Source organism: Lutra lutra, chromosome 13 (assembly GCF_902655055.1).
Source record: "Lutra lutra chromosome 13, mLutLut1.2, whole genome shotgun sequence".
NCBI lineage: Eukaryota > Metazoa > Chordata > Mammalia > Carnivora > Mustelidae > Lutra > Lutra lutra.
In genome coordinates, this window is record NC_062290.1 from 47,854,034 (window position 1) to 47,872,304 (window position 18,271).

Below are 18,271 nucleotides of genomic sequence, written 5' to 3' on the forward strand. Positions count from 1 at the left end.
ACCAACAAGCTGGCAGACATTTGTAATGTATATAACCAAGGACTAATAGCCTCAGAGGAAAAGGAAGAAAGAAAAAGTAAGTGTCTGAATATATGAAACAGATGCATAGATGCATGTATAACTATGTTCTTTAGGGCATCCTATTCTTGTAAAAATTGAAAACATATGTCCACCAGTACGGGAATGATTAAGTAAATGGTACACTTTTCCATATGATAGGCTATCTTCAGCAGTTTAAAACAATAGGGGAGAATCTTTATGACCTGTAAAAATCTCCAAGACATATTGATATTTTAGCCAGTTACAGAACAGTGCAGACTTTATGATGCATATCATATAAGGGGAGAAGCAACATGCACCAAACAAAACCACAAGTCTTAAAGGATCTCCCCCACCTTTATGAGAATATCAGCAGTTACCCCTGTGGAGCAGCAAAGGGAAACATTAGTTTTGTTCTATATGATTCGAATGCACATTCACTCATGTATAAACTGCCTAATATAGTTCAAAGCGCAGAGTTTTGTCTTGCTCATCATTGTATCTAAGCACCTAGCTCAGTACTGCAAAGGTAATGTTTGTTTAATAACAGAAGTCCAAGGGGGTGGTACTTAACTGCTAATGCTAAATCCTATGCTGGTGAGAAGTTGGGTGGTATGCTTAAATTCTTCCGGCTTCAAGTCCAGCTTGGTCTTTCTCTGGGAACTATTTTGGGTAAACTGAAGGCTCGAGCCAGGGGAGAGTGTGTGTGTGTGTGTACACTAATATGTATAATAATTTTTATGTCTAATCCAGGCAACAACTCTGCAAAATAGTCACCCTTGTACCCATTTTACAAATGAGGAAACTAAGGCTTAGATAAGGCCTCACTAACTGAAATACCCTGATGTCTCTTCTTTTTTTATCTTCCTGTTAATGCAACATTGACAGTTGCAGAATTCTTATGAAATAGAATGTGATCAGTTCTAGAAAAACTTCCTGCTACCAGTGCTTGGCTTACTTTAATAGTTATTTATTTGTATTAGGTAGTTCAAACACTTGATTTTAAAACTGGTAGCAAATTATATTCTGTACAAAATAAATCTCCTTCCACACGGCCCCCAGCTATCCGTGTCCTTCCCCTGAGGCAACACTCAACAATATTTTGCATGTCTTTCCAGAAATATTTTATGTATGAACAGCACATATACAAATATTTCCAAAATTTAATTTGAACTATTTTACATACTTTATCTTCTACCACTCTCTTTTTTTACTCTCACAATGTATCTTGAAAATCACTACATTTTTGCTAGATCTGTTGCATTCTGTTTAATAGCTATATATTATGAATATTAGGGAAGCCTCATAAATTCATTAATCCCTCCCCATTTATGGCCCTTGAAATTGTCTTATGTGTTTTGTTATTACAAAACTATAGTTACTATTCTTACACATGGGCCATTTTGCACACATATAAATGTGTCTTCAGAATAATTTCTAGAGATAGAATTACTGAATCAAAGAGATGTCCCTGTAAATTTTTCATCAGTACTGCTGATTTTTCTCTGTGGTTGTTATATAAATTTATCCCCTTCAGCAATATTATCCACACTCTGACACAACAAAAACACTTTGCACAAGAGAAAAAGAATGAAAAGAAAATTGATCTTATTTGCATATAGGCTTATTTTTAACCTTGCCCAGGGGTTGGTAACACAGTTACATCAAAGACCCATTTCCTGGGACAGTACTACCTTCTAACTGAAATTGTGAAATCGAGTCCCTTCTCTTTCTTTTACTTTATACATGATTGATCTACTTCATTCAGGATGGGCATGGAAATTATTAATTCTATTCTTCCGTATAGCAGAAAACTCTGCTTTGGGGCTGACTGGTCCCTCACAACCCTGGATCACTTTCTGATTGCACATTCCAGAAGTATCCACCTTTGGTTCAGTGGTGGACCCAGTGGACAACTGCCCCTTTCTGAGAACTATTTATTTGAGGTACTTTCCCTGGCAAAAAGAGATACACAGTCTCCCATTTCTCTCTTCCCTCCTTTCATCAATCTCATTTCAAAGATCCTTAGGAAAACATTTTATCTGATTATTGTTTAGCTTTATGCAAAGTAGTTTTCTCGGTTTCCCATCTATATAGATTCCTTGATGTGTTAGGCCAAATTTTATTTTGCCTTACTGTTCCTATCTAAAGCTTGAGAGTATGGCAAGTTTTTATTAAAAAACTTTTTACATGTTAGGGATGCCTGGGTGGCTCAGTCATTTAAGCGGCTGCCTTCGGCTCGGGTCATGATCCCAGGGTCCTGGGTGCCAGCCCTGCGTTGGGATCCCTGCTCGGCGGGGAGCATGCTTCTCTCTTTGCCTCTGCCTGCCATTCTGCCTGCTTGTGCTTTCTCTCTCTCTGACAAATGGATAAATAAAATCTTTAACAAAAAAACTTTTTACATGTTAAAATAGCTTTAAAATAGTATAGAGATTTATCAGGCTTGTTTACTTAGAAGTTGGGTTAGAAGAATCCTCAGATTTATTTCCTGGGTTGCTAACTTCGTATTTCATCTGTAACAACAGTTTTCACACCTAAGCCAGTGAAAACAATAAAAAATCAGTCCACTAAATGATTTATAATGAGAGGAACACGATTTCTCTCTTTCTCTTTCTTCATCTCCAATAAAGAGAAAGCACTGGGTGCTTGGGTGGCTCAGCCTGTTAAGTGTCTGCTTTGGGCTCAGGTCCTGGCATCCCAGGGGCATGGGACCAAGGCCCACATGGGGCTCCTTGCTCAGCGAGGAACCTGGTTCTCCCTCTGCCTACCGCTCCTCCTACTTGTGCGCTCGCTCGCACGCTCTCTCTCTCTGACAAATAAATCTTTGAAAAAGAAAGAAAGAAAAAATACTATCACTAGCTTCTTCTGGGTAGAACATGTTGATTTGTTTTCTTACTCATTAAAAATTATCTTTGGTGATCAAGAATCAAGAAGGCTCAGCTTGGTTGGGGAACAGGTATGGTTTTAGTCTGTTAATAATTTTTTCCCCTGCAATAGGGAGAAAGGACTCTCTCAGGGGAGAACTAGAACAGAACATAGGAAGACTTATGACCACCACATATACCTCCTGTTTTGTTTTTAATCTTTCTTTTGAGATGATGAGCCCTTTACTCCTACTGCCTAACACAGTGTCTGGCATACAACAGATACTCAGTGATTATTTCTGGAATGAATTAGTGAATGGGAAAATTACTTACAGCGAGAATTCTTCACTATCTCTCCTTCAGATCTCACATACATTTTTTTTTTCCTAGTAAACAGGAGTGCAAGTACGATCTGGAGCAGCTACATCATCCATCTAAATGGAGAAGGAAGTTAGGGACTGACTGTTCTCAGAAGAACTGTTCAGAGAAACTTTAAAGATAACTTAATCTCAGAAGAGTAGTCCAAAGAGAAAACGTTTAAGAGCTATTTTCTCAGACTTGTTCTTTGGCTGCAATCTCTCAAGAGAAAGAGTTTTCTAAAACCAAATTTTCTACAGATAGGACTGTGGCAACGCCCAAGTCTTGTGTCCGCTATTTGATGAAAAGAGGACTAGGAATTCAGAAAACGGTCGTTCAGACAATGCATTTAAAGAAAAGCTCGAGTAGGAAAAAAGGTGGCTTATGCTAATGAAGTATTCACTTAAAAATATGCTTATTTGCCGGTCGCCTGGGTGGCTCAGTGGGTTAAAGCCTCTGCCTTTGGCTCAGGTCATGATCTCAGGATCCTGGGATCGAGCCCCACATCGGGCTCTATGCTGAGCAGGGAGCCTGTTTCCTCCTCTCTCTCTCTCTGCCTGCCTCTCTGCCTGCTTGTGATTTCTCTCTCTGTGTGTCAAGTAAGTAAAATCTTTTTTAAAAATTTAAAAAAATATATGTTTATTTGCTTATTTACTTGAGTGTTATGGCTTAAACCAGGGCTGTGAGACCTAAAACGGAGATGCAAGAGGTGTGGAGCCAGCCCTTCGCACCCGGCCGCTTGGGGGTGCGCGGTGCCCAGGTTAGATCACCGCCGCTTTACGTCTTAGAGGCGTGGCCGCGTCCAGGACCGTTTCCCGGTTCCCAGTTCGCCGGGGCCGGGCTGCGCTCCAGCCTTAGCTTAAAAATGCTGCAGTCCAGCACCGCCTTTTCTGTTTTATCTTTGTTCCCTGCCCGCCCGCCCGCTCCCCTCACCCCTACACACCCCCACGGCTGGTTGGCTCGGACATTTGGTCGGTTACCACGGGAAAGCCCCTGTCTCAGCGCGGAGCTGCGGTCTTGCTGCCGCGCCTCGCTCTTTTTTCTTCCTCTCCCGTTCTCGCACCTTCCTCTCTTTCCCCCTCTCTTCCTTTTCTATCCATGGAAAGTCGACCTCGCGTTTCTCAAACGCACCTAAGCGACCCAGGCCCATGCCGAAGCTTCACTCCCAGATCCCTCCGCGAAGGCGCGGGCGGGCGCGCGGGCGGGGGCGTGCGCGCGGGCTGGCGTGCGCGCGGGTGGTGTGCGGGGAGACGCGCACGTGGAGCCTCGGCGAGCTCGCGGCCCCAGCGGGCCTCGGAGGGAAGCGCAGCCTGACCCGAGGGCCCCCGGGGCTTCCGAGTAGGCGCCAGTGCAGTTCCTGAGGCGCCCAAGCCACAGCGGAGCCTGCTGGCTAAGGGTAGGAGAGTGACTCTGTGTCTGTGTATGTGTGTATGTGTGGGTGGTGTGGGGACTCGCGGACGCGCACGCGCGCGCAGGACAGTTGAGTAAGGAGGAGTGAGCCCCTACAATCCGGAGGAGCGGGAGGAGGAGAAGGAAATGTGGGAAACATTTGAAGGGACATAGCTTAGTATCAGAGCTAGATATATTCAGAGAAGTGGTGAGGGACAGATACCCACATGGTGGTAAGGTCAGTAGTGGGGCACTGAATCGCAGTCAGGCGGGATGTATGGGGGAAGGAACTTGGCCCATGAGAAGCAGTTGGCCATTATACTCTAATAGAAAACAAAAAATAGTGACATCAGTGCAAATAGAAGGGTTGGAAGCGCCAAGAGCCCATCCCTAAACAGAAGCACCAAAAAGATCAGCGTCAGAATTGACTTTGTGGGAACTCTAGAAAGTAGTTGCAGGTTTGCAGCAACCCAGGAACTCTTGATCAAGAAAAAGAGGACTTAAACACAGCCTAATGGGGACATCACTAGCAACCTTAAAGGAATAAAAGAGATCATAAAACTATGAACAATGTATGCTAACAAACCTAAATAAAACAGACAAATTCCTTAGAAACAGACAACCTACCTAAACTGACTCAAAGAAAAAAAAGGGGGGGGGAATGCGAACAGACTTATAACAAAAGATTGAATCAGTCCTCAAAACTTCCTGACTAAAGAAAAGTCCAGGACCAGATGGCTTCACTAGTGACTTGTATCAAATGTTTAAAGAACAATTAACACCAGTCCTTCTCTAGCTCTCCTAAGAAATAGAATATTGAACACTTCCTAACTCATTTGATGGGGCCAACATTACCCTGATACCAAAATTGGGCGAAAACATTACAAGAAAAGAAAACTATAGACCAATACCCCTTATAGATATAGATTAAAAAAAAAAAAAACCCTCAACAAAGTCTTTGCAAACCAAACCCAACAGAATGTTAAAATAATTACACACCATGATCAAGTGAAATTTATCCCAGAAATGCAAGGCTTTTACATATAGAAGTCAATCAATGTAATATATTAATAGAATGAAGAAAAAAACATACCATCATGTCAATACAGAAAAAGAATTTGAGAAAATCCAACACTCTTTCATGATTAAAAAAAAAATTCAACAAAATAGGAATGAACAGAACTTTTTCAATCTGATTGAAGGCACTTTTGAAAAAACTGTAGGCTGACATCATAATGGTGAAAGAGATTTCCTGCTAATATCAGGCAACAAGAAAAGAATGCCTGCTTTTGTTTCTTCTGTTCAAAGTTTTACAAGCAACATTGTCCTGAAAGTTTTAAACCTGAGAAATTAAGCAAGGAAAAAAAGAAATGAGGCTTCCACATTGGAAAGAAATAAGTAAATCTATCTTTCTTTGCAGATATCATGATCTTATATGTAGAACATCGTAAAGAATCCACTAAAAAACTATTAGGGTTAATAAGCAGTTTTAGTGAGGCTGCAGGATAAAAGACCAACACTCCAGAATCAGTTGTATTTCTATACATTAGCAATGAACAGTCCAAAAAGATTAAGAAAACAATTCAGTTTTCAGTAGCATCAAAAAGAATAAAATAGTAATAAATTTAACCAAACATGTGCAATACCTGTGCACTGAAAATATGAAACATTGCTGGAATTAAAGACTAAATGAATGGAAAAACATCCTATGTTCATGACTTGGAAGACTTAATATTGAAAGATGGAAGACCCAAAATGATCTACACATACAATGCAGTCTCCATGAAAATCCAGTGACCTTTTTTTTTTTTTTTTTTTTTTTGGTAGAAATGGGAAAGCTGATCCATAAATGTGTGTAGAATTGCAAGGGACCCTAGATACAAGCTTAAAACAGATTAAAATAATTTTGAAAAAGGACAAAGTTGGAGTACTCACAGTTCTCGTTTTCAAAGCATACTAGAAAGCTAAAGTAAAATAGTGTAGAACTGACATAAAGATAGTTCTGTTTCATGGAATAGAACTGAGAGTCTAAAAATAAGCCAATAATACCTCTATAGCAATTGATTTTTGACAAGGATCCTAGATCATTCAGTTGGCAAAGAATAACTTCTTTAACAAATGGTGCTAGGACAGTTGGATATCCATATGAAAAAGAATGAAGTTAGAGTCCTACCTCATACAATAGGGGGAAACATACTCAATCAAAATTAAAGTTTTTTGTGCATCAAAGGACACTATCAAGAAAGTGAAATGACAGCACATAGAATGAGAGAAAATATTTATAAATCATGTTTGATAAAGGTCTAATATCCATAATATACAAAGAACACTTACAACTTAAGAACAAAAAGAAAAACAACTCAATTTAAAAATGGGTAAAGGACTTGAGTAGACATTTCTCCTGAGAAAATATGTGAATGACCAATAAACACATGAAAAGATGCTTAACATCTATGGTCATTAAAGAAATGCAAATTAAACCCACAATTAGATCCCACTTTATACCCACTAGGATGGCTTCTAAAAAAAAAAAAAAAACACCCCAGAAAATAACAAATGTTATTGAGGATATGGAGGTATTGGAACCCTGGTATATTGTTGTGGGAATATTTAATGGTGCAGCTCCTGTGGAAAACAGTTTTACAGTTCCTCAAAAAGTTAAACACAGTACTATTACATGAGCCAGTCATTCTACTCCTAGGGATATGCCCCAAAGAATTGAAAACAAGTATTCAAACAAACACTTGTATATGAATATAGTACTGGTCACAACAGCTAAAAGGTGGAAATGACCCAAATATTCATTATGAGATGAAGTAAGTAATGGAATACTAGTCAGCCATAAAAAGGAATGAAGTCCTGGTACATGCTACAACATGGAAGAACAGCAAACACATTATGCTAAATGAAAGAAGCCAGACACAAAAGGCAACATATTGTATGCTTCCACTTATCTGAAATGTCCAGGATAGATAAATCCATAGAGACAAAAGATTAGTGGTGCCCAGGTCTTAGTATATGTGCTGCCGAAGCCAGCACTAGTGGTGCCCAGGTCTTGAGGACAGAGAGGATTTAATGAGTATGCTTAACAGGTGTAGGGTCTCCTTTGGAAGTGATAGAAATGTTTTGAAACTAGATAAATGGTGATGGCTGCACAACATTGTGAGTTTATTAAATGCCACCAAATTGTACAGTTTAAAATTATTAATTTTATGTTATACGAATTGCACCTTGAAAAATAAGTCATGGAGTTATGGTACCGCTACTGCAGAGGAGGCAGCATGACCTCAGCTGGGTCTCAGCTGAAGTTGGAGCCATGTCCCTCCCCCTGTTGTGGTAGAGAAGCTGGAGCTGCTTTTGGTTTGGGTGGTGGTCAGTAGCTACTTCACAGCCCTCTGGAGCCACTGTATGGGAGTTTCCAAAAGCTGGGCGGGGCATGGTTGGGGCAGTTCAGTCAAACCCCCAAGCAGGCTACGGAGCCTGGTTTTGTGGTTGTGGACCACGCTGTGCTGGGTCTGTCACATGCTTGCTGCAGAGCTTAGGGCAAAATATCCCAAACCTTGAGAGGCTCAGCTCCTGCGGCCAAATAAGTAGTGTGAGTCTGTCAGTCTGAGGTCTCCATAGAGTTTCTCTTCACCAAATTTTTACCCCATTTCATCCATCTTAAGACCTAGCTCTTGACATTTTATCCTCTGAAATCCAGAAGTCATAACAGTCCATGCTGTGTACTCTTACTGCAGCCTACATGTATCTTTTGGGAAAAAAATACTAGCTTCCAGTCAGTGAAATTGGTGTTAAAATGTGTAGTCATGTGTTAATTGATGTCTTTCTCCTCCCTCCTCATGGTGAGGTTCCATAAGGGGTGCTCCATAAATGTTGGCTGAATAAATGAGTAAACAAAATAACACCTTTTTTTTTTTTTTTAAGTGAACCTTGGCACTACCACTTGATGGCCGTTTGACACAGGAAGGGCCATGTAACCCATTTAAGTTTCGGATCCATAGTTCGCTAAATGTCTGTAATAACAACAGTGTCCTGCGGGGTGCGAGGCTGGAAAGAGGAACTGCCCACAGAGGCCTAAGGGACTTGTTCCAGAAGATTCCAGCCCAATAATAAAAAGGTAGAAACAGTGTTTATTTTTTTTCTTTTATAACAATGTATAAATGGAAATACAAATGGAAATTTAGGGGGCGAATTAGGCAGATTTATCTGAAGCAGTCTACAGTTTAAAAAGCTTTATTTGATAAATGCCAATTAAGGCCAGCAAGGGTGGGGTCGGGTAATTCACTTTGGTTGATTGAAGATCAGACCATTTTGAGGTGTCTTTAGATCTCAATCATTCTTGAAGTCCTGGCTGTCTGCAGATGGCAGAAAGAAAAAACACATTAGAAACTAGAAATGTGCGACCTGTCCCTCCTTTCCCTCTTGATCTCCCCCACCTGGTATTCCGACGCTTACTAGCAAGGTTCTCAGACGGCTTCGCTGGCCTCTAATCCGGTCCACCACCCCTCAGCACAGGTCTGTCCATGAAGGCTGGACCTTGCCAGCCGCGCGTCTCCCCAGCCCCGCCGATAGCGCATCGCGTCCACTGCGCGGCTGGCGAAGCTCGCCGAGCTCCGGGCCCGCCAGGCGAGGGCAGGCAGGGCGCGGCCACGCGGGGGCCGGCGGGTTTGCGACAGGGAAACCCAAGTATACAAGGCGTGCTGAGGGCATGCCACACACAGTGCCAGGCGCCGGTCATGAAAATGCCGCCGGGCTTTGCGCCTATGGGCAGGCGTCTCTTGCACCTGGCGCGGAGCGACTCAGCGACACGCGTAAGCTGAGGGCCCCTGAGGCGCCGGAGCGGCGGGGCAGTATAGAAACATTGGGCTCCAGTCCTGTTGTCTTTCTCCCCAGGGTCCTCCGCCCGAACCCGCTAATGGCTTTCTAAAGTTTCTCAAACAAAATCCACGTTTCGACCTAACATCCTTTCTTTGACCTTCCTCTCTGACGGCGCTGTGTGCACGCTCCAGCCCTCCTTTCTGTCCTCGCAAACCGCCAGGCTTTGCCCTTGAGAGTGTGTAGGCTTCCAGTAGCTAATCTCTTTTCATCAGTCAGGCTCTCTGACCACTCTGAGCCCCTCTTCCCGTTCAGACTTCACTCGTATCCGTCACATTGGTCTTAACAAACTAAATCTCTGAAAATACGTTTATTGCTTAAAGTACGTTTCCCAGAATGTAAGCTCTATGAGGGCAGGACTCCTGTTTTGTCTCATTTACTTTAAGTCCCATCTAAAATGGAGCTGATTATGTAGTTGGATAAAGAGGAGGAAGGAGGGAGGGAAGGGAGGGTAGGAAGAAAGGAGTGGACGGACTTGTGTGCTTGGGTCAGATCTCCTAGTTCTGCTTATAAAGCGTTACTCTCTCTGCCTGTGGCCCAGTTAGTGCTCTAATCCTTCTGCGCTCTTCAGCTCCTCCCCTTCTTGCTCCGCGCAACCGGCGCTATGATTGGTCCCTTGCCCTGCACTGTGTTCCGAGGCGAACTGCAGTTGGTGGAGAGGGAGGGTGGGCAGGCCAAAGGAGATGGAACTTCCCCCGCCGAAAGCGCAAAACTCGCTGCATCTCTGGTCTAGGGTTCAGAGCGAGCTTCTTCCCTGTGAACTCTCAGGCCCCACTAAGGCCCAGAGGGTCTAGTGCCCCAATTCTGAGCCCAAATGGGATAGATCTTGGAATCTTTAAAGTCACGGTTTACCTTAAATATCGTGTTAATTTCATATATATAAAATAGTTCTCCCTTCAGAAAAAATCAGTAAAGTTGGTACTTCGGGCAAGTAGGAGTGGAGGTGGAGAAGGGGTGCCGCAAGAGAAGAAGGCAGCAGTTGGAGAAGGCAAAGAGGATCACATGGCCATCTCCCTTTCTCAGCGATCTCTCTCGAAGAGAGGATAAAGCTTAAGAGAGGGTCTCTGTTTCTCAGAGAATGTAGCACATGCCCGTGTACAGACTGCCAGGGTTGGAGAGGACTCTCTCCCTTGGGCAGCTCTGGAAAACAACACCGCATAGAGTAGAGGGTCAGATTTAGTCAAAATTTTGCAGTAGAGTTGGGGGTGATGGATTTCTGCCAGACGATGCCACACGCAAATGCTTGTGGGGTTGGTCCAGCTACCTGGGTATGCTAATGTAGAAACCGAGGGTAGCTGAATGGATGCTGCTGCCAGCTAATTTGGAGGAAGAGGGGCCACTAGACCCTAGTCTCCTGAGTCGTCAATATTACAGTCTAGGGCTTGAGCCTGGGGGATGGTGAGTGTTTGCGGGAATAGGGGCACAATTTCTGGGATGGGCTAAAACTTGTGGAAATCCATCTAGGCTATTTCCTGTCCGCAGCCCAAGCGAGGCAGTCCATTGGGACAGTGGAATTGTCCTACAGGGTGGCAGCGTGAGAGCTGAGGCGAGACCCAAGACCTTGCTTTCCCGGAGCCAAGGTTCTTTTCTGAAAAAGAAGTGCAGTGGGTTGCAGAAGCTCTCTGAGTTTCAACTCTTAAATCTGCCACCTCACCTGCAGGACCTTCCGCCACCTCCGTATGGGAGTGGCTACCACCTTCGGTGGCCCCCGAGGCTGCGCCCAGGTACCGGGCGACAGCGCGGTGGCCCCGCTCCTCAGCCAGGTCCACGGGCAGGCGGCCCCAGGCATCGCGCACGTCCAGCTGCGCCCCGGCTCGGTGCAACACGAGGAGCGTGTCCAGGAAGCCCTCCCGGGCCGCGTCGTGCACAGGTCGGGTGAGAGTGATGGGGTCCGCGCAGTTGGGATCGGCGCCGTGGAGCAGCAGCAGCTCCGCCACGCGGGTGCTGCCCATCATCATGACCTGCCAGAGAGAGCAGAGTGGTCAGGGCAGGGACGGGTGGCAGGGGCAAGAAAAAAGAAGCTAGGGTGCCTGGGTGGCTCAGTGGGTTAAGCCTCTGCCTCCTGCCCAGGTCATGATCTCAGGGTCCAGGAATCAAGCCCAGCATGGGGCTCTCTGCTCAGCAGGAAGCCTGCTTCCCCCTCTCTCTCTGCCTGCTGCTCTGCCTACTTGTGATCTCTCTCTGTCAAATAAATAAATAAAATCTTAAAAAAAAAAAAAAGAATAAAGAAGCTATTTGTGAAGCCTACACCCAGTGCAGATGCCCAGTACAAGCCACAGGTATCTAGTTACTCTATTTGCTTTCAGTTACCAGCTCCCTTAGCCAGTTCTCCTACTCATTCCATTTTTCTCTACACACTGAATTCCATTATATTCTCCAAACTTTTGCGGAGTTCTAACCACACACACAACATTGCCAGAGTCAAAGACAATAACAAAAGGGTGAGAGACAAACTGGCTTCTAAGCCTAACCTCCTGTATTTCCCCTCTCATTTTGATACAAAATTATGTAAGGCCCAGAGATTTTATATGGTTTTCTGCTATATATCCAAGCCCAGAACATGGTAAATGTTAAAAAGTGAAAATGAAAACAACAACAGACCTTTAAATTCTTATAAAACTTTTAATTTACACTTAGCTTCCCAAAACGTTGAATTCTGACCAGCCCCCAAATTCCTTCTTGTGGTAAGCTAAATAATGCTCCCAAAGATGTCTACTAACTCACACTTGAAAGCTGTGACTATATTACCTTACATGGGAAAAGAGACTTGGCAGGTGTAATTAAATTAAGTATTTTGAAGAAGATTAATGTGAATTGTCAGGATGGGCCCAATGTAATCATAAGTTTCCTTATAAGAAGGTTACAGAAAAAAGAACTAAGAATGGAGGTCAGAGAGAAGATGCAGGGGCCATGAGCCAAGGAATGCTGATGGTCACTAGAAGTTGGAAAAGACAGGGAAACAGATTCCCCCTAGAACTTACAAAAAAAAAAAAAATGCAGCCCTATGGATCCATTTTAGACTATTGACCTCCAGAACTATAAGATGATAAATTTATGTTGGTTTGAGACACAAAAGTTGTGGTAATTTGTTACAGCAGAAATAGGAAACTAAGAAACTTCCCAAGTTTAACTCTGAGATCAAACAGGAGGTGCTCCCCTCATTTTGTTCATAAATCATCTTTGAAACAAAGTCATTACTAAAGGGGAATTTTTAAATAGTATCCACAATCACAGCAACCTTAAAATTTGAGTGTTGCATGGTGGATAGTAAAGATAATTCTTTTTTAGGTCAACCATTATTAGATGATATTAGCTAGACAATAGTGACTGTATAAAGAAAAATTCCTTATTTTTAACTACATTCTACATTAAACATGAATTATTTAATTCCTCTAAACCAAGGAAACATATTAAGTTATACAATTGTGGTTGATTCTTGTCCTGGAGAAAGTGAAACTCATTTAATTTTCCAAAAGAGAGAAAATATAAGTGAACCAAATTACAGCTACAAAAATAAAAAATATTGCAGTGGTTTAGAACAATTCACTGTTTTAAAAGAAAAACTTAGTCCATTACTTATTTATGCAAGACTTCTAATAGATTATGGTGTCTGTTTCTAGAACAAAGGGACCACGCCCAAGGATGCCATAATCTTGGGAGCTGTAAGGCAAGTGCCAGAGTTAGAAAACTCATGTCTAAAACCTCTTCTTAGAAGTCAACCTCCATGTCTATGTATAATGCAGATGAAAATATAATAGATGAAACATTTTTTTAATCCAATGAAATACTTCATCATTTAACTGATTTTACAGGTTTTCATTATATTTTTGAAGTATTGAAGTATGAAAGGAAACATTTAAATATTTTAATAACAATCCAAAGCAAAAAGAAAAAAATCAATTAAATGAATTTTTGTAGAGTGCTTAAATCCATTTGGTAAGATACTAACTTTTATTAAAATTTTCTATAAACTAATTAGTTTTATATTAAACACAAGTTTGGTTAGGATTCTAAACCAAAATCATGACCCCTTTTCTCTATGTTCTTATCTTCCCTAGTTAAAAAAAAAAAATTGTTAAAACTAATTATCCAATTTTTTTTTCTTTTTGTATTTAAACACATGAAGTCTCTTCTAACATATTCCAGAACTTCAAGGTTAAACTCACAGTCTCCAAGCAAAATTTTAGGGAAATTAGTAATCAGGCATGCGTTCTTTTTAAAGGACTCATGCTTTTCTTCTACCATCACACGATCTCTCTCCTCTCAAAATCTTTTCACACTTTAAATCCCAAATAATCTCAGACTTTGAGGCATTTTGGTTTTATTTTTATGTCTGTATTTTAAAGTATAAAATTTATCCTATGTAGCATAGTTTCAGGAAAGGAAGATTGACTTGTGAAATCCGTGAAGTTGCAAGTAGAGTTACTTTCCTTTGTCTTGTTATGCTGGAATTTGTGCATTAAGCCTTTGTTTCACATACATTTAATTTTTCAAAATCAGAAATCACTATCGACACTGGGAATAAAACTAGGGTAGTGACTGCCAAGAAGAAATCGTTTTTTTAGCCTGGATTTAGGAAGTTAGTGAAGGCAAACAACCACCACAAATAATAAATATTCCCCACCTCCACTCCTACACACAACTGAAGTGAGGAGGGGAGAAACGACATTTTTGAACAGTGAGGAATTGAAAACTCTGTCCCAAATAAGTTAATCTATAGCAAGAAAGTAAAAAATAAGAAAAATAATAGGAGATACCTTCAAAATGGTAACTAAGTTGACGACATTATTTCAGGCAAGATCACACAAATGTTTTTCTTCATATATATCTGTGTTACCAAAATTCTTAGAACAAACATATATTTTCCTTACTCGGTTAAAGTAAAAATAAACACAATATATAGTTGCTTCTGGATAATTTCAACTGATATTTATTCAATTTACACGGCAGAAGGTTTCCATTGCAATCCCCCCCCCCCTCCCCACCACTACCACCAAAGGCAGATGATCGGCTCCCTTCGGGGATCTTTGAGTTCCGGGCTAGTGGGCCAAACAAACCTTCCATTCTTTAAAATCTTGCTTTTTACCGCAAACTTTCGCAACCGTGTATCAGATAAAGAACATACCTCGGACTGTATTAACACCAGTAGGTTCACGCCCCCCCCCCCCGCCCCGATCTCCATACCACTCTAGGGATCTTCACCCCCACGTGCCTCCTCATTTTGCTCTGTGCCTTCCTAAGCCCCCAGGACGTGGACACGGGGAGGTCTCGGCTCCAAAGTCCACCTGAGAACTCACCAAGAAGTCTCCCCTTCACGGAGAATCGAAACGCTGGCCTGGTTCCGACTCTCTTACAAACCTTGTGCTCCAAATCGCCCGCCGTTCCCCCTCCTCCGGCAGGGCGGCTGGCTCACCCACCTGAATCGGGCTCCGACCCTGGCGGTTCAGCGCGTTGGGCTGCACCCCAGCCTCGAGCAGCGCCCGCACCTCGTCGGCCCGGCCCCGGGCTGCGGCCGTGGCTAGCCTGTCTGCGGAGGGCTCCATGCTGCTCCCCAGCGCTTGCCCCCCTGGCTGGCTCCCTCCCTCCTTCCCTCCCCTCCGCCGCATTCGGGCGCCAGTGGCCCGCCCCAGCCTCGCGTGACCAGCCCGCCCCTCCTCTCTCCACCTCCGGGACCGGCGGAAGCCACCCCCCGACTCTTGCCCCCTGGAGGAGTCCTGCGGGAGTCTTCCCATCCCGGAGAGCGCCGTTCTGCTCCCCCGAGGAGGCGCCCTTCGCTCTGAACTCGCTGTGAACGTGAAGCCCGCCCCCCTCGCCCGAAGTCGCCCCACGCGGGGCCTCTGCTGTCCGGGCTTGCCCGGGAGGCTGGCGCAGGGAGCGTGACAAAGCCGTTGGGGGAGGGAGCCCGGGGCCCGCCGCCGCCGCCCCCACCCCCCGTCCCCCGCCCGCGTCCCCCGCCCTCCTCCCGGGCGCTGTGCTCCCCCTGCCCCCAGCTTAGACGCTCGAGGTCTCAGAGCGAGTTCAGTGGGTTAAGGCGACTTTGCTCTCCTGTTTCCTTCCTCCCCTGCACAACCTCTCGCATTTGAAAGCCGCACAGGATTCCTAACCGCTGATTTCGAACCAGGGTGTTTGATGTCGTAGGCAAAGCATCGCTTCCTCTTTTAATCAGGAGAAACAGCAAACTCCTGGTGATCAGGGCCCTTGCTGGTGTCACTGTGAGGCTTCCCTACTCTTAGATAACTCTCCCCCTTCTACCGTTCAACACCTGGGTTCACGTGCTGAGTCCACCATGCTAAAAATCCTTGCTCAAACATTCATTTGAGGGAGTTTGCCCACCTGCCAGCAGCCTGTCCTCACCACACACACACACACACACACACACACACACACACACACACACACCCCTGTGAAATGGATGACGAGGGCGAAGGTTTCCCAAACTTGTGCAATGCCCAGTACTAGGGCTTTGTACAGGGGCTGGTTCAGAGAAGATGAGGTCTATTTTAACAGAGATGATGGAAATTTCTGCCAACAGGAAGATAGGAAGCTGGCCAGAGAGTTATTGGGCTAACAGACTCTGCTCTTAATAAATAATTACTCCTAGACAAGAAAAAAGGTGCTCAGAGCTCTAGAAACAGAGTTGCTCAGTGAGTCAGAGTCTATCACATTCACTTCGTGCCCAGAGCCTCCCGGGAGAACAGCGGAAAGGCGCTCTCCCCCATTGGAAAGACTCCCGCTCCTCTCCCGCACCCCCCCTACCCCGCCATCTCTTTTTCCTACTGGAAAAACCTCACAGTTATCTTAGTTATTAAATGGGAGGCTACGAATCGTCCCTACTTCATTGGGCTGTTGTGAGTTTTAAATGAATTGATGAACATATTTAGAACAGCGTGGCACATCTTAAGCTAATACCTTAGCTCTTAAATTTTACATTTTGAGGATTCTCTTACAGTCTTGCTGTGAGGCACAGAGAATAAGTGCTTTGGATAGAATTATGAATATTATATGAAAGGAAAGGCCAAGAAGACCCTAATCACTGAAAAGATAAAGGACACCCTCCACCGCCCTCATATTTAATGAAAAGTTAAACAGAACTAAGAGCAAAAGAAAATCCAGCATGGTTCCAATTTTATCTGTGGTTATTACTTTTTCCTGTGGCTAATATATTTTTAAATATATATTATTTTTAAAAATTGGATCGCTCAGGCTTTGCTGATGCCTTAAAGCACATCCTTAATCTTTACTAGATAACACAGCCTACTCAAAATTTATGTTTCAGTCCCTGGTTGACTTCTCTTCAAGCCCCCAAAACACTTTCAATTGCTGTTAGTTCAAGCAAAACATGGAGTTTTGAAATGATACCCACTGGGGAACCTGGGTGGCTCAGCCAATTAAGTGTCTGCCTTCAGCTCAGGTCATGATCCCAGGGTCCTGGGATAGAGCCCCAAGTCTAGTCGGGCTTCCTGCTCAGTGGGGAGTCTGCCTCTCCCTCTGCTCCTCACCTGCTCGCTTGTGCTCTCTCTTTCAAATAAATAAATAAAACCTTTAAAAAAAATAAAATGAGGGGCGCCTGGGTGGCTCAGTGGGTTAAAGCCTCTGCCTTCAGCTCAGGTCATGATCTCAAGGTCCTGAGATCAAGCCCGGCATCAGGCTGTCTGCTCATCAGGGAACCTGCTTCCTCCTCTCTCTCTCTTTCTCTGCTTGCCTCTCAGCCTACTTGTGATCTCTGTCTGTCAAATAAATAAATCTTTAAAAATAAATAAATAAATAAAATGATGCCACTTAAGGGACATCTGGCTGCCTCTGTTGGTAGAGAATATGATTGTTGATTGCTAGCTTATGAGTTTGAGTCCCCATTGGGCTTAGAGATTACTTAAAAAAAATTAAATGATGCCAGTTAAAACACTTATGGGATGTAAAATCTGTTTTAAAAATATGAATTGTTGTACTTTCTACATTTTTCTTCCAGGCACCTCCCAGTAATCTGGGCAACAATGGTGTGGGAAATTCAAACTGTGGTTGAGAACATAAAATTCTTTAACATAGCTTAAGGTATGGTATGACAGGGAAGGGGGAAATAGTGGTTGTGGTATTGGGAAGGAGGGAACAGATTTCCCTTATAATGTGTCTGGCTTTAAGACCCGTATCAATATTAGCTTCCATCACTAAAATAATGGCTCTTAATCTTGGAGCAGGGGGAGTAGGTCTTTGATAATCTGTTGAAAGCTATAGACCATCTCCTCAAAAAATAAAGTATGCCATAATTTTTTAAACTAGTGTGTTCAGTTGCATATGTATTTTTTAAAAGATTTATATCTTTATTTTAGAGAGAAAGAGCTCCCTCCAGCACAGGCAAGCAAGGGGTGAGGTGGGGCACAAGGAGAAGGAGAGAGAGAATCTCAAGCAGTTTCCTTGTTGAGCTGAGGGGAGAGATGCTTGATCTCGTGACCCTAAGATCATGATTTGAGCTGAAATCAAGAGTCAGATGCTGAACTGACTGAGCCACCGAGGCAACACTATTTGCACATGTATTTCTGAATATAACTTTCAGGGAATTCAGAAGTTCTTCTAAAACTCACCTATTGATTCCTATTTGAGAACTCATTAAACTCTTATGCAATATATTTGACTACTGTTGTTGAAGGAAATGCATGAGGGAACCAAATAAAACCACCCTTGGATGAATTATATACAGACATGGAGGCTGACTTTTTTCAAGAACAGGTTTTAGACAGGTATATCCTAGC

General features: G+C 43.4%; 1 protein-coding gene and 1 long non-coding RNA gene across 4 annotated transcripts in view; both read right to left on the reverse strand.

Annotated features, from left to right (window-relative positions):
• LOC125083922 (uncharacterized) overlaps positions 1-4,649 on the reverse strand; it is a 41,747-nt gene extending 37,098 nt beyond the window's left edge. The window contains exons 1-2 of the long non-coding RNA XR_007122409.1: positions 4,392-4,649; positions 3,237-3,337 (exon numbers count right to left, since the gene is read on the reverse strand). This is a non-coding gene — a long non-coding RNA (uncharacterized LOC125083922). The remainder of the gene's footprint in view (positions 1-3,236; positions 3,338-4,391) is intronic.
• Positions 4,650-8,781: 4,132 nt separating this feature from the next.
• The window catches only part of CDKN2A (cyclin dependent kinase inhibitor 2A), a 27,777-nt gene continuing 18,287 nt past the window's right edge, over positions 8,782-18,271 (reverse strand). For 2 of the 3 annotated variants that reach the window (XM_047700931.1, XM_047700930.1), the window contains exons 2-3: positions 11,182-11,488; positions 8,782-9,007 (exon numbers count right to left, since the gene is read on the reverse strand). In XM_047700931.1, coding sequence (XP_047556887.1) covers positions 8,982-9,007; positions 11,182-11,485 — 330 coding nt within the window. In that variant the 5' untranslated portion in view covers positions 11,486-11,488 and the 3' untranslated portion in view covers positions 8,782-8,981. Of the gene's footprint in view, positions 9,008-11,181; positions 11,489-14,944; positions 15,275-18,271 lie in introns of those variants that run through there. The other variant, XM_047700929.1, reaches the window with a different exon arrangement.